General features: G+C 47.3%; 8 protein-coding genes across 8 annotated transcripts; 5 read left to right on the plus strand and 3 right to left on the minus strand.

Annotated features, from left to right (window-relative positions):
• Positions 1–78: 78 nt before the first annotated feature.
• On the minus strand, positions 79–1,226 carry RhiXN_12223 (uncharacterized protein; the record flags this gene model as incomplete). The annotated part of the gene is made up of 10 exons (XM_043332038.1): positions 79–221; positions 278–308; positions 361–397; positions 451–632; positions 688–699; positions 754–798; positions 850–908; positions 958–982; positions 1,029–1,045; positions 1,100–1,226. The coding sequence occupies 10 exons, from the start codon at positions 1,224–1,226 to the stop codon at positions 79–81; spliced, it is 678 nt and encodes a 225-aa protein (XP_043186799.1).
• A 3,196-nt stretch (positions 1,227–4,422) lies between these two features.
• On the minus strand, positions 4,423–6,117 carry RhiXN_12224 (uncharacterized protein; the record flags this gene model as incomplete). Its single annotated transcript, XM_043332039.1, has 1 exon — positions 4,423–6,117. The coding sequence occupies one exon, from the start codon at positions 6,115–6,117 to the stop codon at positions 4,423–4,425; it is 1,695 nt and encodes a 564-aa protein (XP_043186800.1).
• A 1,474-nt stretch (positions 6,118–7,591) lies between these two features.
• On the plus strand, positions 7,592–9,316 carry RhiXN_12225 (NADH:flavin oxidoreductase/NADH oxidase; the record flags this gene model as incomplete). Its single annotated transcript, XM_043332040.1, has 7 exons — positions 7,592–7,825; positions 7,878–7,964; positions 8,015–8,080; positions 8,134–8,428; positions 8,480–8,605; positions 8,660–9,012; positions 9,071–9,316. 7 exons carry the CDS (start codon positions 7,592–7,594, stop codon positions 9,314–9,316), a joined length of 1,407 nt encoding a protein of 468 aa, XP_043186801.1.
• Positions 9,317–10,176: 860 nt separating this feature from the next.
• RhiXN_12226 (NADH:flavin oxidoreductase/NADH oxidase) lies at positions 10,177–11,801 on the plus strand (the record flags this gene model as incomplete). Its single annotated transcript, XM_043332041.1, has 7 exons — positions 10,177–10,278; positions 10,339–10,425; positions 10,485–10,550; positions 10,606–10,900; positions 10,962–11,087; positions 11,142–11,494; positions 11,550–11,801. The coding sequence occupies 7 exons, from the start codon at positions 10,177–10,179 to the stop codon at positions 11,799–11,801; spliced, it is 1,281 nt and encodes a 426-aa protein (XP_043186802.1).
• A 1,318-nt stretch (positions 11,802–13,119) lies between these two features.
• RhiXN_12227 (NADH:flavin oxidoreductase/NADH oxidase) lies at positions 13,120–14,736 on the plus strand (the record flags this gene model as incomplete). Its single annotated transcript, XM_043332042.1, has 7 exons — positions 13,120–13,224; positions 13,278–13,364; positions 13,419–13,484; positions 13,540–13,834; positions 13,891–14,016; positions 14,072–14,421; positions 14,479–14,736. 7 exons carry the CDS (start codon positions 13,120–13,122, stop codon positions 14,734–14,736), a joined length of 1,287 nt encoding a protein of 428 aa, XP_043186803.1.
• Positions 14,737–16,080: 1,344 nt separating this feature from the next.
• On the minus strand, positions 16,081–19,685 carry RhiXN_12228 (uncharacterized protein; the record flags this gene model as incomplete). The annotated part of the gene is made up of 8 exons (XM_043332043.1): positions 16,081–16,650; positions 16,714–17,076; positions 17,135–17,728; positions 17,787–18,302; positions 18,351–18,375; positions 18,431–19,230; positions 19,281–19,315; positions 19,631–19,685. The coding sequence occupies 8 exons, from the start codon at positions 19,683–19,685 to the stop codon at positions 16,081–16,083; spliced, it is 2,958 nt and encodes a 985-aa protein (XP_043186804.1).
• Positions 19,686–20,065: 380 nt separating this feature from the next.
• Positions 20,066–21,059, plus strand: RhiXN_12229 (uncharacterized protein; the record flags this gene model as incomplete). The annotated part of the gene is made up of 7 exons (XM_043332044.1): positions 20,066–20,109; positions 20,170–20,246; positions 20,300–20,427; positions 20,486–20,612; positions 20,674–20,737; positions 20,793–20,860; positions 20,917–21,059. The coding sequence occupies 7 exons, from the start codon at positions 20,066–20,068 to the stop codon at positions 21,057–21,059; spliced, it is 651 nt and encodes a 216-aa protein (XP_043186805.1).
• A 1,405-nt stretch (positions 21,060–22,464) lies between these two features.
• Positions 22,465–23,135, plus strand: RhiXN_12230 (uncharacterized protein; the record flags this gene model as incomplete). Its single annotated transcript, XM_043332045.1, has 5 exons — positions 22,465–22,500; positions 22,558–22,684; positions 22,751–22,814; positions 22,873–22,940; positions 23,002–23,135. 5 exons carry the CDS (start codon positions 22,465–22,467, stop codon positions 23,133–23,135), a joined length of 429 nt encoding a protein of 142 aa, XP_043186806.1.
• Between the last annotated feature and the right edge of the window lie 692 nt (positions 23,136–23,827).

The raw sequence follows: 23,827 nt of genomic DNA on the forward strand, positions 1-23,827 counted from the left end.
CAGCATGGAAGAGGAATGGACTTATTACCAAAGCATTCAAAGTCGAAATACAATTGTGTAATTGTGTGGTAATTCAGTTTAGTCCTTGGTCAGCTTCAATTTCTGACCCTCGTTCTTATCTTCGAACAAGTGGAACCTATTGTCGTTTGGGGAATTGAGAAGTGTCGAGAGGTTCCAATTTCCCAAGAAGTTTTCAACCTCGCCTCGGATAAGTTCAGTTTCTGGAGAATTATGCTTAGCTGGGTAGACCAAAGGTACGTCGTGCCGATAGGCTTACCCCTATAACCTGAATACGCATATACGTGTAACTGGGTCAAGGAATTAAGTAGCGATAAATCCTAAGCAGAGGTATCATCTCACATCAGGTGTAAACTTGACCGTTGCCGTCCCACCATTGCTAAGAAGTGAGTAGCGTCAGCCCTTTCCCCGGTAGGGTCGAATGTCACTTACTTAACCCTCGGCCAACAAATAATCGGCAGGAAGCTGGAAGTATGGACATCTAGAGATCCGATCGATATATCCTTTTGGTCCCCCGTATCGTTAACGGCTTTGAGAGGCCCGTCTGCTAGAATGGGCTTCCCGCTAGGTTCACTCCAATGAGTAAATCCTTCGTTGTTTGTGGTCAGCCTTGTCTGATAATGTTGGCATGAGTGCTGGAGAAGTTGAGGTTAATTGGTGGCGGATTACTGATTGTCCAAGCTAAAGAGGAACCTGAGTTAACGTAAGTAGCGGAATGATTTTATAAGCACGTACCCCTAGCTCAACGTAAGTCTCGGGGATGGTAAGATTAGTGTTGTTCTGCAAAGAATTTCGTTAATCAGCTCACGCGACAAGAAGACAAAAACACACGATTTGAGTAACCCCAAAAGCAAGTCTTGCTGAATAATTGGCCACTGCGCTTGTTCCAACTAGTAGGATTGAGCACGGGTATCAATAATATGTGTAGTTACTACTCACCATGTCCACCACTAATGCGTAAAACCTACCAGTTGGTTAGAGAAAGCACATAGCGTTATTAATTAATATACCTTCCACGCGATAGGATCTATATTTTCAAGGGAATAAGATTTTAGAAGCACATAAACAACTCAATCCTCACATATATCTCTATATAACTCTTCAGTTCGTGGCGGCATGAATGACAGTAGCAACGTGGTGTCTCGAGTCAGATCATGGGGGTAGGTGTAAAAGACAAGTCTACGGGCAATTTTAGTGAGTATACTCATGGTCGGGGAAGAACAAGGTGATCTGTATACCCTGCGCAAGGTTTTGTACTGTCGTCAAGTCGTCAGGGAAGCTTTACATTGTATTTGTCTTGATCCATAGTAAACGGGAACACTCGAGAGCACCATTTCCTAGTACAGACGAAGGTTCAATAACTCGGACCGAAGGTTTGTACCCAAAGCACCCCTTCTATTCGCTGGAAGTTATTCCATCGGCCAAAAGTTATTATTGCAGATCTGATCTGCTACATCTGGAAACAGGCGCAAGAAAGTCGAATACATTGAAACGATGCTATGTGGTCTGGGGCATATTGATCATGACCGAAGCTTTGTATACGTATCGAGGAAAGAGCGAAACCATCTGCTGATTGGATCACTGACTCTTTGATCGCAGGCAGTTACCCGGCCGCTCATCCACACTCTTCCGGTCCGATAGAAGGATAATTATGTACACCATGGGAGTACAGCTCGTGGGAGTTCTTGATTGGCTGTGAAAATAAGATAGCCGGGTTGACTTTGCGCATCAAACGATCGTCCATTCATAGTGCTATCGTAGCAAAGGAGTACGGGGTTAAGGGATTTTGAAAGGCCCGCAAATAGTGCAGAGTTGCAAGATAGATAGGCAATTTGAATATTGAACATTGGCTTCATGAGTTTGACTCATGGTATACCAATCTTCGATGCCGTGTGTTGCTCGATTGAGAGCCTTCGGTCAAGGAACGCACTATTGATATGGGCATGCTTGGTACTTATGCCCAGTAGACATGAGTACCATTGATTTTGTTAAAACAAGTCGATCAACAGTTCACGATAAGAAGGATATGGGGTGGCATTTGGGCGCAGGCCAAATTTGCATGGTGCGATTGTCTCCACCCATTCTCCGCACGAACAACGACGATTGAGGCCGGGATGGAACTGGGTAAAGTACTCTCCGTTGTGACCGTGTCTAGTGATGGATTGGACAAGGTGGCATTTGAGTTCCTTTCCGAGACCGCTTTTGTTGAATATGGGATGTAATTTAAGAGCCTTCCTTTAAGGAATGTAAATGCCCGAGTTGAATCTGCAGGCTACGCTCACGTGTATGTGTCGTCCTCTTCGGAGTGACATAGTATATGTCATATACCCATGCTCACGTGATTGGTGCTGTTCCCTAAGTCAACCTTCCCCAGGGTTCAAATTGGGATGCATCGAGACACTGCTTTAAAAGTAGGCCAACTATTATTTATAACAGCGTTGAATTGAAGTAAACATAACTAGTTGCGCGATAAGCCATTAACTTAGGTCAGTTCCAATCGATACACGCCACCCCTTGAATCATGGGAAAGTCTGGACGCCAAACTCGAAAACATGGTTTCGGCCTACCTTGAATCTTGCTCAATCCTGGGTGCACATGTAGTGGATCTCAACGAGACAAACAGTGCGCTTCAGAAGATTGAGTACCGGTTTAACACCTTTCGCACTCTAATGCGAAAACTTGATCCTGCACGCCTAGCCCTCCTAAGAATACGAGATGAATACAGGTCAAAAATATTGTCACTTCCGGATGAGATTCTCGTCATCTTATTTCACTCTCTCGTTTATGATGCTATTTACAGCACACCATCTTCGCTCAATCATTCTATTCGAAGCATATATTGCTCTTTGCACACCCTCATTAGTGTTTGTTCAGCCTGGCGCCGCGTCGGGCTCTCTTATGGCCCTCCATAGCCATTGATACCCATACTTGAAGACGAACGTACGGATTGGATGTGTGGTGCAATAGATCGGAGCGTCGAGAGGGCCCAGGGTTCCCAGCTGAAACTTGCTGGTAATTTGAGCAATTTTTCACTCGACAAAACCTTGATAACTATAGAGAAACTTGATGACCGCTTCAACGCTACTAATATTTAGTGAGGAAACCATGATGTTATTAAACGTGTTATCGAGACCTTGTTGAATCGGAACCAACCCGGGAGCATCAATAGCTTGTCAATGTGCAGGTCAAGTCGTAATCATTTCCCTCCCCAAACCTTGTGTTATCTGTTTGATTTATATTCCGAAGAACACGAACCATTTGCCAATCACGCTCCATCCACACATCGCGGATCCCCGACCTGAACCTTCATTGGGGCGCAATGCACTTTGAAGGGCTCGTCGAACTAATAATACAGCAATCGAGTCTAAAGCGGTGGATGAATTTTTACTGGCTCCTACTTCGGCACCCAACCTACGAATACTAGAAATAATATCAATCGATATTGACCTGTATGATGAGGATGCATCGCAGAACGGTTCGGCCGAGTCTCATCTCACCATTCTTTTCCCTGGTCTAGACACATTTTATCTTCAAGACTTGTACAAAGACAACTTCTTATTTGTACCTGACTCAGTGTTACCAAGACCATATCGTCTAGTATGCAGCCATACAACGCCAGGGTGCTCCCCCCCCCCCCCCGATGAACCCGCGGGCGAAGCATGGGATGATAGCTTAGAGTTTGAGACTACAAATGTTGATATGCTCATGATCACGTCCAACTCCATTAATGGTCGGACTCTTGGTTCCCTCTTGGAAACGATGCCCTCCGTGAAACCCCTTTACTTGGATAATTATCTCCTTACCCAGAAGGTTTTGGAGGCCCTGGTACGACCTGCAGAGACTTTTATGAAGAGCAGTCGCATTTTATTTCCGAGACTCCGGACCATTTACATCTCTAGAGGTTTTGCAGTTGATACACTAGAATTGACATTCCTTAAAAATGTCGTGATCAGTCACGAAATCCAGGAGCTAGGGCTTGGGGGGCATCTGCGTATGCAAGAAAACCATGGGGATATGATTCCTTTTCAATAAACGGGCATCAATAAAGATATGGATTTTTTGGTGGGGTGGCTTAAATATAGTGTCTCTAAACTTACTTTCATGATGTGTGGAAGTTATGATAATTTCAAGATTTGGAAGAACGGAGGTTACATATGGTTATAAAACGTATGAAACCGAACATAGTAGGAGTCAGGTTTTCAAGCTATAGCATACGCTGGTAGTCAAGCACGTATAGATAGACACGACATTCAATAGGATCGGTTCTACTCTACAGGATATGCAGCCTTTCTACATGGGATAAAGATTCGATTAATACTCAAACAGACCTTATGTATGATGTAACGGACATATGCTGTAGCCACACCACCGATGCCAGCAATAACAATTCTAAGTCAAGCATGTCTACCACAGCCTCCATTCGTCACTACGAAAATCTGGCTCCAAGAGTTCTTCAGCGCAGACGGAGGCACGAAATCTAGGGACGATTGATTGGAGCCAGCTCTGAATCGGCGCCGCCCTGGGATCTTCAAATCCATAGGTTCTCGGAGTGTTGTCCCTTTTATCAGAAGTCGACGGTGTGGTAAATAGCACACTGAGTCCAAGTTCTTGAATTTCGTGACTAGCAACCATGTCTCTAAATGCAGTTGAATCCGCAATATCATCAATACTGCAAGAAGTTAAGTAAAGCTTCTGGAGTTTTGGAAATCTAAATGCATTGTCGTCTGTGTGGTCATCTGGGAGTCTTGTTAATGCTTTCAATGTCTTGTTAGTAAGATGAGAATCGTTGATATATAGTTCTTTCAGAGTGGGCATTGTTCTAAGCAAGGGGCGGAAATTGTCGGAGTGAATTGGGTTATCATTGAGCATCAAGGCGTCAACGCCCAAGTCGTGCAGGTCAAGTGTTTCAGGTCCTGTGTAGACCTCTCCATTTGGGGTGTTGATGTAGAAGTACTTGCGCGATGCATAGCTTAAAACAGTTCTGTAGTTTCCGTCGCCAATTGACCGCAGTAGAAACTCGAGAGTATCCTTGTACAAGTCTTGAAGGTAAAGATAGCCCAGCATGGGAAGCGAAATTGGAAGATTAGGACGGTCGAGCCGTGAGATGGTGGGTGGGTTGTGAACAGCAGCAACGCGTATGATATACAAGTTACGTAGTTTGGGTGCTGAAGCGATAGTAACCAAAAACTCCGTTAGGCTGGCTTCTTCGAGCGCGATGTGCTGTATCCTTAATTCCACGAGACCTGTGAGGGTTAAGTTACTCCAATGAAGATTTAAACCAGCGATTCGCAGAACACTGAGCGAATCAGCGAAACGGCTCAACATCTCATCCTCAACAGAGAGTCTGGGAAAGAGATATTCTGAAGTTCGAAATGATAATGGTAGCACAGGCCGGTGACATAATGATAGTTCCTCGAGTCGACCTGGCCGATTGCACTTTAAAAAGGCGGCAACAGCATTGCGCATAGACTGCGACCTTGGAGCTAACCGTTCTGTGTAAAGGTTGACAGATCGAAAACGAGGGCCGTTAGAATCTATGCCGTGGCGGATAAACATAGAAGCCGTTGTGTTGCCCACCACCCCAGCAAGATGAAGCCTGGCCTCTTGGGACCTCACCAGAGTGTATTCAATTGCTTGCCCAGCCGACCTTGTATTCATCAACGGTATTAAGGACCAAAATTTTCCATAAGAGAGCCCGGCTCTTCGCCAGACTGTGCAAACAGCGAGGAGCCTGTGGAGACATTTGTACCTAGCTCGCCCGAGGTTTCCAAGGAACTGGTCGTGAGAGTCAGCATCTTTGACTGCTAGCCAAAATATTTCAGCTAGAATTTCCTCGGGAAGGTTGCACGCTGTCCCTAAAAGTTTGTTTCGGGCTCGTATCAAGGAGAAACGAGAGTAACTAAGCCGTTGTATGTGACAAGTCTGAAAGTTTTCAAGGCGCTTTAGTAGAGAAGATGCTATTCCGGCGGGAGGAATATCAGGCGGATGCGTTGTACTTAGAGATTCTAAGGCTTGACATGCGTTGAGATATGATCCAAGAACGCATTCGAGTTGAGCATCTATTCTCTCCCATTCTGTCATAGCTTTGGATAACGACATCTTTTGGAATAGAACTAGAAAATCGATGCATTGATGTTGGCCTCCATAGCACCTTTATCGACAGAAATCGGGACACTTACATTAATATTGTTGATATGGTGGTAAAGTCGGCGTCGAGTGGGAAAGACACGTGGCACAGATAAAATAATGTGTTTCCACCTACCACCCTTGTATGTAAGAGGCGCATGGAGATCAGTACTCTAACTTTGGTTAGGACGTCAAGCATCGTTGCACACTGAGAATTTGACGCCCAGTTCACTCTTTAAGTTAGCCTCAAAGTACATTGAAATATTACCAACCTTATGCGCGGGTCCTAAGAGCCCAGTTTGAATCGTAGACTAAGCTTCACTTGGATTGGTTCGCCCTCAAGGCAATAACAACAAATATGGCGGCATCTTCTCACGTGATTGTGTTCTCCTTTTCTCTCTTTCTCGTGTCCCCTGTCTCTGTGTCTTGCCTTGTAGCTCTGACGGTTCGGTTCTGTTTTTGTGAGCGGTTTGCCTAGTTCGCATGTAGCTCCCGTATTGTTTATATATGGAAATGTATCAAAAAAATATCTTCTCACGTGATCGGCTGGTCCTGCCAGCGACGTGAGGGAGTGAAGATGAAAAGGCCAATAAGTGAGATATAAATAAAAGAGACTAACCAGTAAGCAATACATTTCTTGTGATGGTGCTAGCGCGCTACGTACCTAACAAAGCCCTCTAGATACTATGAGCCAAACCGGGCACACACTGAGCGTGGTCGAATCTGTTCCTAAAGAGATTGTGGTATTACATCGTAAACGAATTCTCAATTGTGCGGGTAACGCGTGAGCGTCATTGATTTGAGCTCACGTGGCTCAATCTTTTTGGGCGCAAGTGTACATTGGCCTTGATTTCAGTTCAATTCCTACTTAAATACACATTCTTATTTTCAGTATTTTAACCTTGTACAGTGTCACAGTATTGCAGAACAGGCTCTATCTCTCACACAAGCTTTATATGATGTCAACGAGGCTGATACCAGTTTATCCTGATACCTGAGCAGTTCGCCTGGACACTTAACCTCGAGTTCGAAGTAAACGACCAGTCTGTCTGGCATGCTGAGTGACCATTGTTTCCCGAGCCTACTTCCCTATGCAACTTTGTTATTGCTTAGCCGAGCTCCCAGCTGAAGCGAAAGACTCTTACTGCATACGCTGATTAATATGCTAAGAGGCTGGGCAAAGGCTTCGGATAATTGTTTTCTTAACTATTCAGGCTTCCCGACAAATATCCACACACGTGGGTCTATGGGAGAACGATAGACAGCGCCCAGAACATGTAACAGTTGTAATGGTAACACGAGGTGGAGGTCACGACTCAAGAGCAATGGGCCAAATCCTTACTCATCCACGATCAAGCACGTCATGATGGGAGTACCATATGGACTTTCCCAGATTCATACTCTCTTCTGCAAATTACCTAGAACTTTCGTCAGCTGAATAACAACTATGACGGCTAGACGATATATCGATCGTCGACTCCTGATCGCCGCCCTCTTGGCTGCACTCCCTCTCTTCATCTTCCCTATGGCCTCGCGAATTCTCCGATTTTTTAGATTTTCTTCTCCCATACCCAAAGACGTTCCGGATAGTTCTCCGCCCGTATTTAGAAATGTTCCAGCACCCGGGGTAGATGAGTATTATCCACTAAACGATCCCCCAATTGGAACCCCTTATTCCTCGGTACGTCTCACCCCAGTTACACTTCGTTCTAACTAACCATCTGCGATCATAGGATGAATTCCCGCAGAATAAAGATATACCAAAGCTTTTTACGCCCTACAAGATCCGGGATGTTGAGTTTAAAAATCGCATCTGGGTTGTAAGTGACCGCGCTATCAAATGACAATGATACGCTAATAAACATCACAGAGTCCAATGTGCCAGTATTCAGCAGTTGATGGTCATATGACAGATTGGCACTTGGTCCATATAGGCGTGAGTTCGTCTCCCACTCTGACCATAATGTATCTGAATAATGAATTTTACAGGGATTCGCAGCGCGAGGAGCTGGGTCGATTATGCTCGAAGCAACCGCTGTAACCCCCGAGGGCCGAATCACGCCAGAGTGTGCAGGAATATGGTCCGACACACATATTGCTCCTATCAAACGGATTGTAGACTTTGCGCACGGGCAAGGGACGACTGTTGGAATTCAGCTGGCACACGCGGGCCGCAAGGCAAGTACGCTGGCACCATGGGTCCAGGATCGTCGACACAAGGCCGGAGGTGAGGGATCTAAGAGTACTGTTGCAAGGGAGGTCGAGGGTGGATGGCCAGCCAATGGTATGCGTCTAATTCTTTCTGATGATAATAGCACTAACGAGTACGAGATAGTGGTCGGTCCCAGTGACATTCCATTTGCGGATGCCTACCCAATTCCTAAAGCACTCGGTGTTGAAGAAATCAAAGATATCATACAGGCCTATGTGGATGCGGTGGAACGTTGCAAGAAGATCGGATGTGAGTTGTTATTGCTCCTCATTCATAACAGCCCTAAATTTCGTCCGATGATAGTCGATTTTATCGAAATACATGGTGCACATGGTTACCTCATTCATTCGTTCTACTCCCCGATCTCCAACAAACGGACTGATGACTACGGTGGCTCTTTACCCAACCGTCTTCGCCTTGCACTAGAGATAACCCGTGCCATCCGCAAGGTGTGGGATAAGCCCTTGCTGTTCCGACTTTCCGCCACGGACTGGGCAAAGGAAGAGAAGGACGAGAACGGAGAGTGGGTTAGCTGGGGCATCCAGCAAAGTATCGAGCTGAGCAAATTGTTGAGCAAAGAAGGTGTCGATTTGATTGATGTAAGCAGTGGTGGGAACTACGTTGGACAACAGATCCCGATCGGGCCAGGGTACCAGGTTTGCCCCAGATTGATTTTCATGTGGATGTAGAATGCTCACGTCGCCGCTTAACTAGGTGCCATTTGCAAAACAGATCAAAGAGGTCATTCCGAACCTCGCTATCGGTGCCGTAGGTCTCATCACAGACCCTCGTCAATCAGCAGAGATTTTGCAGTCCGGCTCTGCCGATGTGTTGTTTTATGCGCGGGAGTTGCTGAGGCATGCGGACTTCCCGTTGTTCGCCGCTCAAGAGCTCGGTGTTGCTGTGAAGCCTGCTGGACAGTATGAGAGGGCGTGGAGCAGAATGTTGACTCCCAAGTGATGATAGCCAAGTGGCCGAATGATCATTGCATTTATGAATTTGGAGCTTTAGAGCTTATTTGGTTAAGGAATACACATTCATCTCGCCTCTACAAAATTTGGGCACCTTTTTGGTAGGTAACTCGTGAGACAAGTTAGAGTTGCATTGGCCCGAAGGTCCAGCCTCATACACATTGTACGGACAAATGAAATCGAGAAACTGGGAGGATACTATTTCGAATTTGCAGTAACATACATATCTGTACCTGGTTATGAATTGGTTATAAATGGGTTGTTGGTCCATCGGTATCACCATCATCGGTATATATTAGGAACACAGTAACCCAGCGCTGGCTTGTGTGCGATCGATTTATCTTGAGCTAGTTTCCAAAAAGCCTCCAGCAGTTATTTGCTCTCACACCGTGTAACTCTGTTGCCGACGAGTAAGAATTAGCCATGCGTAAGAGTTTAGGGGCTGTGACGTCAATTTGAAGCCAAAAAAAGATCCGCGGTGGCGGTGTACCAGTGTGAACTCGGCCAAACGGTGCAACCACCGAAATAAATAAACGCGCTTTGTAATTGCACGCACCGTGTCTGAATAGCTTCAGGTCAGCATACTATGTCAGCATCTCCATCGCAGAGAACATATTTCAGGCAGCGTTTTTTCTTTCGCTCCAATTGGAAATTGGGTGGAGGTCCCGGCTTGCTGAGTAAAGCTTTCTAGTAATTACCTGAATTTATCCGCTCGATCGAGAGGTCTGCCTTTGTAAACCCCTCCACCTTCATTTCATCACATCAAGTATAAAAGCCTCTTCTCAAGTCGGCTCCTAACACCATTCATTAGTTCCTGCCTATTGCTCTATTCTTACTACCATCATCGATATGACCGTTTCAGCACCTCATCTATGGAAGAACACTCCCGCACCAGGGGTGGAAGAGTTTTATCCACTGAATGAGCCTGCTATCGCCACTCCTTATACAGCGGTGAGCATCTTGTTTGGAGCGGATCGAGCTCAACTCATGTCCCGGTTTGTCGATTATTAGGAAACCCACCCTCAGAATAAAGCTGTGCCAAAGCTGTTCAAGCCCTTGAAAATCCGAGATGTTGAATTTAAGAACAGAATCTGGGTTGTAAGTCTTTGCTTCATCTTTGAATTAATTTGTGTTTGTTAACTATTCTTCTCCCACAGGCGCCGATGTGCCAATATTCGGCTGTAGACGGACATATGACTGATTGGCATCTTGTCCACCTAGGTGTAAGCAGTTTCCTTTGCTTTTTTTATGAACGAATATGAATTGATTATTTCGTAGGGATTCGCTACCCGCGGCGCGGGAACCATTATGCTTGAGGCAACCTCCGTCACCCCTGAGGGCCGCATATCTCCTGAATGCCCTGGCATCTGGTCCGACACCCACATCGCGCCTATGAAGCGTATCGTCGATTTCATTCATGGGCAAGGGACCACCGTTGGTATTCAGCTAGCTCATGCTGGTCGAAAGGCCAGTACGTTTGCTCCCTATGTGCTGGAGCGTCGAAAGAAGGCAGGATATACCGGCTCCGATAGCCAGGTTGCTGGAATCGAAGATGGTGGATGGCCCGAAAACAGTGAGTTGTTTCTTTCAAACCCACTGGGAAATGTGTTTGTCTTATGAATCGAAAAATACAGTAATTGGTCCCAGCGATATTCCTTATTCGGAAGATCTCGGCAAGCCTCAAGCTTTGACCGAGGAGGGTATCCAAGGTTTGCTAAAGGCTTACGTGGATGCAGTTGAAAGGTGCAAGAAGATTGGCTGTAAGCTCTTTATCACACTTTGTTCGTGTAGAATACTTACTGACATGATCATAGTTGACTTTATCGAGATTCATGGTGCTCACGGATATCTCCTTCACTCGTTCTACTCTCCCATATCCAACAACCGTACCGACAAGTACGGTGGCTCGCTCGAAAACCGTCTGCGCTTCCCGCTCGAAGTGATCCGTACCGTCCGTGCAGCTTGGGACAAGCCTCTGTTCTTCCGTTTCTCAGCTACAGACTGGGCTGAGACCGAGAAGAACGAGAGCGGAGAATGGGTGAGCTGGGGCATCGAGCAGAGCGTGGAGCTATCTAGGAAGGCACAAGCCGAGGGAGTCGATCTCGTAGACGTGAGCAGCGGGGGAAACTACGTCAAGCAAAACATTCTTGTTGGGTGGAACTATCAGGTAAATCATCCTTTGAGACAGTATATGTTACCTATATACTAATAAAACAAAACAGGTACAATTCTCCGCACGTATCAAGAAAGAGTTGCCCGACCTCTTGGTCGGAGCTGTAGGACTTATCACGCAACCTCAACAAGCTGAGGACATTCTGCAAGAAGGGAAAGCAGACGTTGTACTGCTCGCCCGTGAGCTTCTGAGGAATGTTGACTTCCCGTTGAAGGCGGCCGAAGCGCTTGGTGTGGCCGTGAAGCCCGCAAACCAGTATGAATGGGCTTGGAGGAGATTGACAGCTCCCAAGTCTGAGTAGAGGGGGAACGACCTGTAGATGTTATATTTATAGATATTCAAGACGCATGCATTTGGTTATTAGAATCCCAGAATTATATTCTTGACTTGGAAATATATCGAGATCGATAAATCGGCCGCGGGGTACACAGCCAGTGGTGTGACTAGCTGGAATCGGTGCTTACGCAAAAATTCGTATGCATTTGTTTGCGACTGCACCACTCGCAAGCCTGCTTGACATGCTCAGTATTTTTTGTCCCTCTCTAGGCACAAATGGAGTTCGGGCCACTCAGCCCACAAGTCGTGCTTGTGTCTCAAAGCCCCAGGCTCACGCCTGTCACCGCTGCGTGACCCGGGCTCTACGGGGTCCTCTGGTTTTGGAAACCTCCTCGTTAGGATTCGACGGATCCGGGTTGTTTGGCGAAGCACTTGGTAGCACTCCGCGAGCACTTCTGAGCGGCATACCGAACGTTCCGAAGTGCTCGCCGACACAAAGGCCGCACTCTGTATACGTATTCCTGGCAAGATTGGGCCAGTAGCTACATGAACCCGTGTCTCCAGCTCACCTCTGGCCGTCAAGCTACGGATTTTGTACTTCTGGGTGTTGATATTTTGTAAAATCTATACGTCACGCGGGTTGTCTGTGGTTTAAAATTTTGGAACCATATAACCTACAGGAGCAATAGAGAAACAATTCGGGGTCAGCGAAATTCACATGCCTGTGCAAATTGTGGCAACTCATGGTCAGGGTTGATGTTGCCGTAGGCTTTACACTGTGGTGTGATAAGATCCTGAAAATCAGTACATTAGTAAAAGTTTCCTTTTTTCAGTAGGATATGGCCTGAAAATTACAATGTTAGTATGCCTCCCTCAGCATGAATCAGACTATGGAAGAATTGATACCTAAAATTAGTATGTATTGGCCATGATTTCAGCTCAATTTTCACTTAAACACACGCACTGATTTTCAGCATTATAACCTTGTACAGTGTTAATGTCATCTTAAATGCCACAGTAGCAGTGTTCGAAGATCTGATTAATGGATCTATGACCAGCAGCCCAGCATTTGCACATCACTCATCGAAATTGCTTCATCGCAAGCACCAGGATCGATTACAATTACGCCACTTTCACGACGTGCTGAATAAAAGAAGCTCTATCGGTTACTGATCCGGTGTGTTTGGGTACTTCTTAGGTCCCGTCTTTATAAGTACCTCCACCGTACCTCCACCTTGCATTTCATAAGTAGTCGTATAAATTAAGATAATCCTCAAGCGGCTCAGAACAATAATTTGCTGCTCAGCGCTATTGTAAATTAGGTCACTTAAATCTACTCTATCATGACTGTGATATCTGCACCTCATCTTTGGAAAAATACCGCTGCTCCAGGTGTCGAGGAATTCTATCCCTTAAATGAGCCTCCAATCGGGACGCCTTATTCAAAAGTATGTTTCTCCATGATCATGAATCGAGACTTCGTGTTATTAATATTCACCAGGATGATTTCCCTCGAAATAAGTTGATTCCAAAGCTGTTTCAGTCTCTACATATTCGAGGCGTCGAGTTTAAGAACAGAATTTGGGTGGTAAGCTTGAAAGAGCCAGCCTAGCTACCCCCATTCTAAGTATACCGCTTTCAGGCACCAATGGCCCAATACTCTGCAGTTAATGGCCATATGACTGATTGGCATCTGGTTCACCTGGGTGTAAGTTTTGCAAGAATAAACATCGCTCGCAAATATAAAAATGCTCAATCTATAGGGATTTTCAGTCCGTGGTGCCGGAGCTGTCATGTTCGAAGCAACGGCGGTTACCCCCGAGGGGCGACACACTCCTGAGGACCCTGGAATCTGGTCTGACACCCATATCGCACCAATGAAGCGTATAGTGGATTTTATTCATGGGCAAGGTGGGATTGCTGGGATCCAGTTTGCTCATGCAGGCAGAAAGGCTAGTGCACTTGCGCCGTTTGTTTTGGAACGCAGGGAGGGGGCAGGATACACGGGAACTAGAGCCGACATTGCAGGAGTCGAAGACGGTGGTTGTCCAGAACGCAGTAGGTATCCCAATACGTAGTACCTAATGGAGAGTGCCTCATATAGGTTCATTTAGTAATCAGCTCCAGCGACATTCCTCACTCAGAGAGATTTTTCCAGCCACGAGCAGTGACTGAAGAAAACATGAAAGAGATCCTTCAGGCATATGCTGACGCAGTGGAAAGGAGCAAGAAGATTGGCTGTAAGCGTTTCATCAACACTGGCTGCTAATAACTCGAGCCTTTTGTTGTAATCAGTTGATTTCATCGAGATTCATGGCGCTCACGGATATCTCCTTCACTCGTTCTACTCTCCCATATCCAACAACCGTACCGACAAGTACGGTGGCTCGCTCGAAAACCGTCTGCGCTTCCCGCTCGAAGTGATCCGTACCGTCCGTGCAGCTTGGGACAAGCCTCTGTTCTTCCGTTTCTCAGCTACAGACTGGGCTGAGACCGAGAAGAACGAGAGCGGAGAATGGGTGAGCTGGGGCATCGAGCAGAGCGTGGAGCTATCTAGGAAGGCACAAGCCGAGGGAGTCGATCTCGTAGACGTGAGTAGTGGCGGCAACTATTCGAAGCAACAGATTTCTTTAGGAACCTACCAGGTATCTAGCTATCTTAATATATAATGGATTACCATGTACTAATTGCCGGTACCTCAGGTGCCATTCGCCGCTAGAATCAAGAAAGAACTTCCCGATCTGTTAGTGGCAGCCGTGGGACTGGTTACTCAACCTCATCAAGCCGAAGAGATTTTGCAACAAGGAAAAGCGGACGTGGTCCTATTTGGACGTGAGCTACTCCGGAATATCGACTTTCCGTTAAAAGCCGCTCAAGCACTAGGTGTGGTGGTAAAGCCGGCAATCCAATACGAGCTTGGCTGGAGGGTACCGGTGGTTCAGGGGGACAATTCTACGTGAAATATCCGTAGACTCGGAATCAGAACTGTCTATATGTGTGTTCCAGTATTTTTTCCGTCCCAAAAATTTCTATAAAAATCTGCATTGCGAATAAAGTGGGACCGGGACTTGATTAATATGAGCATCATTGCCTGAGGTAAAACGTCTTTCTCATCATGACGAATGATGTGTAGGCAATATGGGTTCATACGCTAAATCGCAGTCCAGGCTTATAAAAATAAACCAAAGCTTCGGTCTAGCTCCTCTCGACGTTGAGATGGGACTGGTGCATACGAAAAAGGTGATATATATGCGTAGGAAATCTGACGTAAACGACTCGCCTTCAAGAGTCAATATTGGCACGGAGTCCGACGCGAAGTGACGCATGAGCCTAGGGCTTCGAAACGCTAGGCGGGTAGCTGCCGTTGACGAATGACGCATAGGTGAGAGGGCAGCGAAGCCGTGCATGAAGAGCCCTGAGTACGACAGACAAAGAGTTCATGAAGAGGCACATCCAGCTCCGGGTCTACCTTCATAATTACTACCTCAAGCCAGTGGACTCCCTCAGGTACATTCACTCTGGGGTCGAAGGAGTCGTCTCGCACTTCCCATGTACACGGTGAACCCCAAAAGTGCGGAAAATCCGCATGACGTCCAGATTTTGCCAGACATCCGCACCTAAAATAGCAGAATCCGCACCTCGACGACACACAGGGGTGAGTTGGGGATGCAGATTCATGGAAAAAATGGTCGGATTTTGCCAACACTCCGCATATAACGCGCGATTTTTCACGTTCAGAAAATCAGCACTTTTGGGGTCCACCGTGGTATACCGATGCCTTTACAACGCCGAGAAATAAGACAGCCCACTTATCGACGACGAGTCAAGAGCCTCATCCGCCTTTAAATTAAATTTGCTATTTGCTACACTCACCGAGCGCCTTGGAATTACATTATTTGATTGCATCAGAGCCAGTGGACGCTTCAGGGAGTTGGCCAGATAGTGTTCATACCCCCCTACCTCTCGTATTTCTCTTTTTTTCTTTTTCTTTCAAGCTCTCTTACCTCTTATCATGACGAGCACCGTAGTGCGGTACGTTCCAAAAAGCAGTGCGTCGACGGAGCCTGCCGTGTATATATGCATTACCGATTTGGGAACTTGACCCAAAAATTGGCAGTCAATACTTTGCAACAGTCTACTTGCAATCGTAGAAAAGAAATTTGAATTAAGGATACACAACTCTCAAAGTTTAATGTACAGATTGAATATCGAACGAACAAATCACATACGAAAAACAACAGCCAAGTCACGAAACTTCAATTCTGTCAGAACAAAAACCTCCTCGGGATCGAGCATCTCTATCTCTACTTTTTCGCTTTCTCGTTCTTGTCTTTACCCACAGCCCCTTTACCCTGGGATTGGCCAGTCACGGACCCAGTCACGGAACTAGGCCCCTTTCTTCCACCTTTCGGGGACGTTACAAGGGGAGTTTTAGGATCGTTTGAAGTGGCCTTTTCGTCAGATTTACTCTTTGGAGATTGTTTGTCGGAAGATTGTTCTGTAGGACCTGTTGTCGACCCCTCGACATTGGTATCTTTACCAGCGCCCGAGTCATCTTTGGAAGACACTCCTTGATCGGGTCCCTGGCTAGGCTCATTTCCATTGGACCCCTCGCCATTCGGAAGACCGTCACCCTCTGCCAAACCTTTCACGACATCCTCAGCTGCGTCACCCAAGGCTTCCTTGGCCTTTTTGGCTGCTGCTTCTGCCGCCTCTTTCGCAACATCATCGAAAAGCGATCCAAAGTTCATGGCCGACAGGGCTGCTTCGAGCGGGAAGAATTGAGCCAAAGCCAGCTTGAGGCCTGCGCGAACGATCAACTGTTCAAGAGGCGGGATTTGGAGAGCCAAAGTATCCATGATAGTGCACGATCCCTGCAGATCACACACTATTAATTTCTTCGTCGCTCGAGTAGAAAGGGAGTACAAGGAACTTACCAAGGGGAATGCAAACAATGAACCACCGCCACTGACAGAAGGAATCGTGACCGGGCTTTGATACGCGCGATCCAAGAAATTCAAAATCTTGACCACAGCCTTGAGAACCGCACAGAGCGAGAATGGCTCTGGGGTGGACGAAGGGGGGATGTAAAGTTTGTCCGAAGAGTCGAGCTTCTGCAGGGCCGTGAGCGCAAGAAGGAAATGACTTGAGCGGATAGTGGAGATGCCCGGGATTTTAGGGACGCCTTCCAGCTTCAGAAGAGATTGCGACCAGCACAAAAGGAAGATTGCAGTCTTGAGATTTGCTGAAAGAGGAGGTTCTGACAACGAAACTCCAGGAGTACGAAGTGTTTTGATGAGCTGTGACCAAGTTAAGTTTATGTGCTGAACCAGACGAAGCGGATAAAAAAAAACATACCTGGTATTTATCCGCAACCTTTGCACTCGTCCGATCGACACCGACAATCATATCCTGACCATACAGGGACAACGAGACCTTGACAAAGACGTTGATCTTGAGCGGCGGAACTCCGCCCACAGTAATCAACCGAAGCCGGTTAGAATCCGAGACCGAGTCTTTATGCCGGTTGCACCAATCCCTAGGGAGATACCGTTCGGCTTCTTCTCTTCCGCCGGGGAAAATAAAGCCGTCGGCACTGCCGTTGAGTTGTTCCCAAATCGCTTGGAACACCCATTGGAGTTTGGCAGCTTCGATCTCGCCCCGATTGATAGAAGCCGGGTGCAGATCGAGTGCGTCGGCAATAGTCCTGGGACGAAGGTCGTCTGTTTCCGAAGCAGTGACGTTCCATCGCCGAAGGATGAAATCACTTGGTATTACAAGGTCAACATCCATCTTTGGATTTCCTGCCAAGATAGTTCCCATGGCAAGGTTTCCGCGGGGGACAAGATGAACGCGGTTGATAATATCGCTTCCCTGACGTTCTCCGAAACGGACTTGAACGGTGCTTGTCAGTCTGCGGAAAACACGGTCGACCGGCGCAGTGTCAAAAATCTTAACATGAAAAGTTAGTCTACGCGTCTCCCGCGGAGAAACCATGTGAGAGGCTTACCTGAGCCTGTAGCTTGGGTATGAATAAATCTGTCTGATTTCCGAGCAAAAATTCTAGAACGTGCTTCCATTCTTCGAGCTTGGCTGGTCCAGGTAGCTGAGGTACGGGGGGTAATGCCGGCAAAGGACTGGTAGCTCCTTGGGAACTTTGAGCTTGGAGGTCACGTAAAAAGGCAACAGGTGCTACTGGGAGTGGAGGGTAAGGAGCACGACATTGGTCAAGCAAGCTCGGCAAGTGAGGAATGTTTGCATAAACCGGGTGTCCGTAGAGATATGGCGGAGCAGGGCTATACGGAGAGCGAGGAGCACCGTATCCCGACCAGTCGGCGGGAGGCATGGGGAAGGGCGGCTGCCATGTTGGGATGGTCAGGCTGGGGCAAAGGCTGCACAGCCGGTCATGGCGGTGGTGGTGACCATGGTGATGGTGCGAGTGATGGTTATGCGAGTGAGAACGGTGGACACGACCACCAGGTGAGACCGAACGTTCGCTATGGGCGCCTGGTCGGAGAGTGAAATACTAGCATGTAATCAGTAGATAGCCATGTGAAGCACCGATTGTACTCACAGACTCCGAATCGGTGCCGCTCCTGCTACAAGCAAGAGATTCAACTAAATATTAAAGTAATAAAATATGGCAGAACTCACGACGAATGGTGATGGCCATGTGGACGAGGCGGGGATACGGGAGCGTCATCTACCCAACTGATAACCAGTCGATCGTCGTTTTGAGGATCAGCCACGCGAGACTGGTTCCTTTGATTTCTCGACCGTTGAGGCTCATTGGGGCGGGTCCGATTATCGTGAGTCCTGGGGCGGGGCCCTCGTTCGGTTTGATTTACACGGCGAGTAGGCTGGGGTGGTGGGGAGGGAGGATAATCAATTTCTTCTTCTTCTTCCTCCTCTTCCTCCTCTTCCTCTTCCTCCTCCTCCTCTTCTTCTTCCTCGGACTCGGTCGGTTGATGCTCCACAATACGAGGACCACTGGCGTAGGGATTATGGTGCCCTATAGGAATGACACCACGACTCTGATTCCCATTGCGGCCAGGACGGGCGCGGGGGTCATCTCGAGTACTAGGTCTGCTATTTGACACACCGCCTTGCCGTGAGTTGCGAGGGCCATCGTCTGGTTGTGCAAAAGGATTCACGTCGGGCAACACGATCGTATTGCCTTGACGCCCGCCACGGGACTCGTCGAACGACTCTGCGTCATCGGTATCTTGAACACGAGTCAAGCCGCGACCGCCAGCTTGCCTGCCGGCTGAAGGACGATTTCGTTGGGAACGAGCATCGGATTGACCTCCAGAGCGATTACCGCGAGCAGGTGGTTCGCCAAATGGGTTTACTCGGGGTAGATCGATGGTGATAGCACCTGCGCGATTCATCTTGGGGGATGGGGGATCGAAAGGACCAAAGACAACAGTTGGGGGAAAGAATTGCTCGGCAACCTGGTTAGGATCGTCAATATGCTAATATCCACGGTGTAGTCGGTACTTACTAGCAGACCACAGAACTCAAAGATATAGAAAAAAGCTGGAGATTTCGTAACGAATCAAAGACCTCGGGGGTGTGAGGTCCTTGTGGGAGACTCTGGAAATCTGTCACATCTTTTAACAGACGAGACTCTTTCATTCCAGACGGACTAGGACAGCCCGAGCTGGGTACTCTATGCCGGCTGAATTCTGAGGCTACGAGGCACGCATGAGAGCGACTCCGGATCAGAATCGACAGGAACAGATGTTGAAGCTGGAATTATCCAAGGAACGGCAGAGCGATCGCCGGTCGTGGTCAAGATGATTAGCGCCGGTTTACTGACAGCCGCCAAACAAAGGCCAAATACAGACTCACTTGTCGGGTTTCCGCATCCGGCCACGGCTACCTCGATCCCGCAACCATTGATCATCGCTTGACGCTGATTAATTCATTTCATCCAGTCGGTGTTGGGCAATCCGGTCCGGCTCAGTTGGCCTTGATTAGTCCTGCCTCGGCCGCTGTCAGGCACCGCCCTCACGAGCACGACATCTGAGGCACCGATATGTCACGTCGATTGTCCCATGCGATCCACCGAAGCTCTACCGCTCTGGGCTTGGTAAACGTTTCTCAACGACTATGGACGCTCCCCAGTGGGCCCTATAGCACTTAGCCTTGTAGCTCTGCAGATGGGTGGGGCCTATATAATCACCGCTGTACAGGGCCACATCCTCACCAGTTCACTCGAACTTTCCTCCTCATCCTCCCTCTCAGCCCTCTACAACTACCAAAACTCTCCCACCTTTATTCGCAATGGCCACCAAGACCTTGAACTTCTACTCCTATGGTCTCCAAAAGTGAGCTCCACCGCCGTCCTCGCACTTTACTTCAATAACTAACATTCGCTTTAATCCCAGGGATACTACTGTCATGCTCATGTTCGAGCCCCCCAACTCGCACAAGTTGTTCAAGGACCAATTCCCCGTCGTCTGGAGTAAGTCATCATGAACTGCCTGGCTTGAGCCTCATTAACTTTTGGCTTGACAGAGGTCATCACTTTCCGCGCCAAGGGACACGCCAAAGCTTCCATCCAATACGGCGCTCGCCTCGCTTTCGGTTATGCCCAAACCGACCAGGACAACCTTGTCGACTCTGCCGCCTGGGTTGAAGTTCAGGTAAATATAAAAACCCAAATTAAATTAGTTGCCCTTTGGATACTGACATCTTGGATAGAGCGGCGATATTAGCAGCATCAGCGGTGGTGCTGGCCAAAAGCGATTCGGCGAGAACAGCAAGGGTAGCGGCACCAAGCTTCTTGTATGCAAGAACAACACCGATGGCCGTGCCAACTTGAGCATTGGTTCGTGTTGTCTTCACTCTCTTGTTTGGTCTTAATATTCTAATTCTCTCTTCTATCATAGGCTTCGTCAAGGGTGATAGCATCCACCAGCGATATGAGCCCACCTTGGTCTGGACTGGCGTTGGGTGAGTGTCTTGGATTACGTACTATAACAGCACCTGGACTAATATTCCATTACAGCTCCAAATCCAACGTCACGGCCCAGTTCACTCCCAACTTGACTGCCTATGTCACTCGTGATTACAAGGGTATGTGCATGCACCCACACCCATATAGTCCCACACCTAACGCTCATTACTTCCAGCTACTGAGATGCTCCGAGGTGAAGTCGAAACCGACGCCATCTGGACCTGCAACCTCAACGAACTCGACGATGTCACTGGCTGGAACTTTGTTGAAGACGATGCTACCGGTGCTTTCACCATCGAAAAATCTCTCCATGTCTAATTCTTTGGGATATCTTGGAGGAACTTTCTGGTTGGATTTGATTCGGGGCTTTCTTTTGTTGTAGTTTTGTAGAGTAATTGGATTTGTGTGATTTTTTCACGTGTTTCACGAGCACCTAGAGTTATTTAGCCTGACTAAATGGGGCACATTTATATGAGCTCCAATGGTTGGGCTGACTCTGTATTATCGTAAGACCCAGCTATCTGGGCTTTCGGACCGAGAATGAGCTATAGCCGTAGCTTACCCTCACACTAACAAGTGAGGATAGAGCCAGCGACCCTCATTTAGAATTAAGCGTTCTGTATTTGAGGACTTCCCTATTTAATTAGGTGATTCAAATTTGCGCTGGCCCTGTTCCAGTCCCTCCACTGTGGTGTGATAAGATCCTGAAAATCAGTACATCAGTAAAAGATTCCTTTTTTCAGTAGGATATGGTCTGAAAATTACAGTGTTAGTATGCCTCCCTCAGCATGAATCAGACTATGGAAGAATTGATACCTAAAATCAGTATGTATTGATCTTGATTTCAGCTCAATTCTCACTTAAACACACGCACTGATTTTCAGCATTATAACCTTGTACAGTGCTCTCTGGGTAATGATATCGAGCTTTTATAGCAGGGCTCTGATGAAAAGTCCATAGAGCCGGTATTAAGCCACCGGTCACAGTCCAAGCCCCTTGTTCCACAGGGCTTTCAATGCCCGGTCGGCTATCCCACTACCGGAGTTTCGCAATCAATTACTAGGGGACACGAATTTCCTATTTCGGTACTCCCCATGGATCCAACAGTGGACCAACGCCCTAAGAACGATGAGTGCCGTATTGATCCCTGTGTACTACATACCTCGGATTAAACAAGTGCCATCACGGATCCTCGCCGGCATGCCAGTATAAGAGCTGCCGTTCGAAGGCTCTTTCCCTGCATCATCTGATCCAGTCTTTATCTACCGAGTTTGTTATCCCTCCACGTTGTTCGCATTCGTATCTTCTCAAGTTTCGATCTTTCATACTCAATGGACGACAAAACCTTGCACTTTTATGCCAGCAAGCTCCCAGTGTAGGCCTGATATTTCTAAAACAGTAGTTTGTTTCATGAATTCGGTTTCTGATACCAATTTTTTTTGGATCCAGGGATACCACTTTGATGCTGGTATTTATGCCTCCAGATTCTCGAGACCTGTTTAAAACCTACTACCCTGTTGTCTGGAGCAAGTGATTCGTATATGCCATTGAAATGAATCTAACTGATTATATGTTGCCAGAGGTTCTCAAATTTCCGGGAGAAAAACAAAATAGGGCCAGTGTTCACTATAAACCTCGCTCCGGCTTCGGATATGGTCAGACTGTAAGCTTTTATAGCGTCGTACTATGGCAAAATTCACAAGGGTAGGGGTAGGATGAAAAAATGCTTTTCCATCCGGCTGTCTGGGCTGAAGCTCGGGTGCGCTATCGATGCCTATTTTATGACTATTCTGGGAAATACTTACTGTTCTGAAAGGCTGGAGACGTGATCGGCCTTTCTGGTACACCGGATCAGTTGAAGTTTGACGAAATCATAAGGGGGAGTGATTCCGGGCCCCTTGTATGTCAAAATAATACCAATGGCCCGATCGATTTGAGTATGGGTACGTGTTCGCACTTTGCACCATTTTTATACGCCATGTTATCTTACAAGTATATCTTGAGTACAGGGTTTATTTTGGGGTCTGGTGCCAACCAAATCTACCAACCTACATTGATATGGACCGACGTTTGGTGAGCTATAATTGGCGGGGCCCCCCCAATATAGGCCCTGACTTTTTAACTTTATTAGCCCCGGAGCTAGTGTAACCGCTCAGTTCAAGCCCAAGCTAAGCGCATACATTACTCGCGAATACCAAGGTACGTGTACACGTACAACATCCTCGCTTCAGAATCAATTGATTGTTACTTTTGGATTTAGCCACCGAAATGCTTCGCGGTGAAGTCGTGACTGAGGAGATCTGGTCTCAGGACCTCGACGAACTGGACTACATTACGGGTTGGTATCTTATGGAGGATCGTGATAACGGCACCTTCTCAATTGTACTTGCTTAGTATTTTGGATCTCCTATTCTTACCCTCCCGTCTGTTGTCTCCATAAGCTGACCTAAATTTTGTGCATACTACTTTTGCGACCGATTTCGAGACTTTGGAAAATGCTGGCGGTACGCAATGTCGATCTAGTATAGTTGGGTGTGAAAATATGGTGCTCAAGGCTCGTTGAACTAAAGAGAATATCATAATGTTTGTATACGTAGCATTGGGGTAAATCGAACTGGTTCAAGTCAGACCCAGATCTGAGCTCCTAGCATATGCCCTAATTTGCTAAGAGTCGTTATTCGATTGAAACCCTACGAAATGCGCCCACCCTCAGTTTTGTCCCGTTTCAGAATCCCAGATGTCAACGTTGCGGAGCTAGCTGAGGTAATCGGGGATTTGACATAAAAGGGTCCAGTTGTGTCAATAAGCGTGGATCACCCTCCCCAATACCCGTCCGGCTACTCCACGTTGCTGTAGCAGTTCAGCAGGACTATGAACCAATCAAGTGTGATAATGGGCTATAAATTGTACCAGGTTGTTTCTTTTGACCCGCCACTAGTTGACTTTCAGGCACCAAGCCTATGACATGCATATGTACCGGCTGTGTTCTGTACACAGCACGTACACTTCAGGCAAATGGAGCTTCTTCTATCCAGGATCCCACAGTCCCGGTGCTGGGGATTTAACAACCTCCCGCTCTTATCATG

The sequence above is a fragment of the Rhizoctonia solani genome, chromosome 15, assembly GCF_016906535.1.
Source record: "Rhizoctonia solani chromosome 15, complete sequence".
Classification (NCBI taxonomy): Eukaryota; Fungi; Basidiomycota; class Agaricomycetes; order Cantharellales; family Ceratobasidiaceae; genus Rhizoctonia; species Rhizoctonia solani.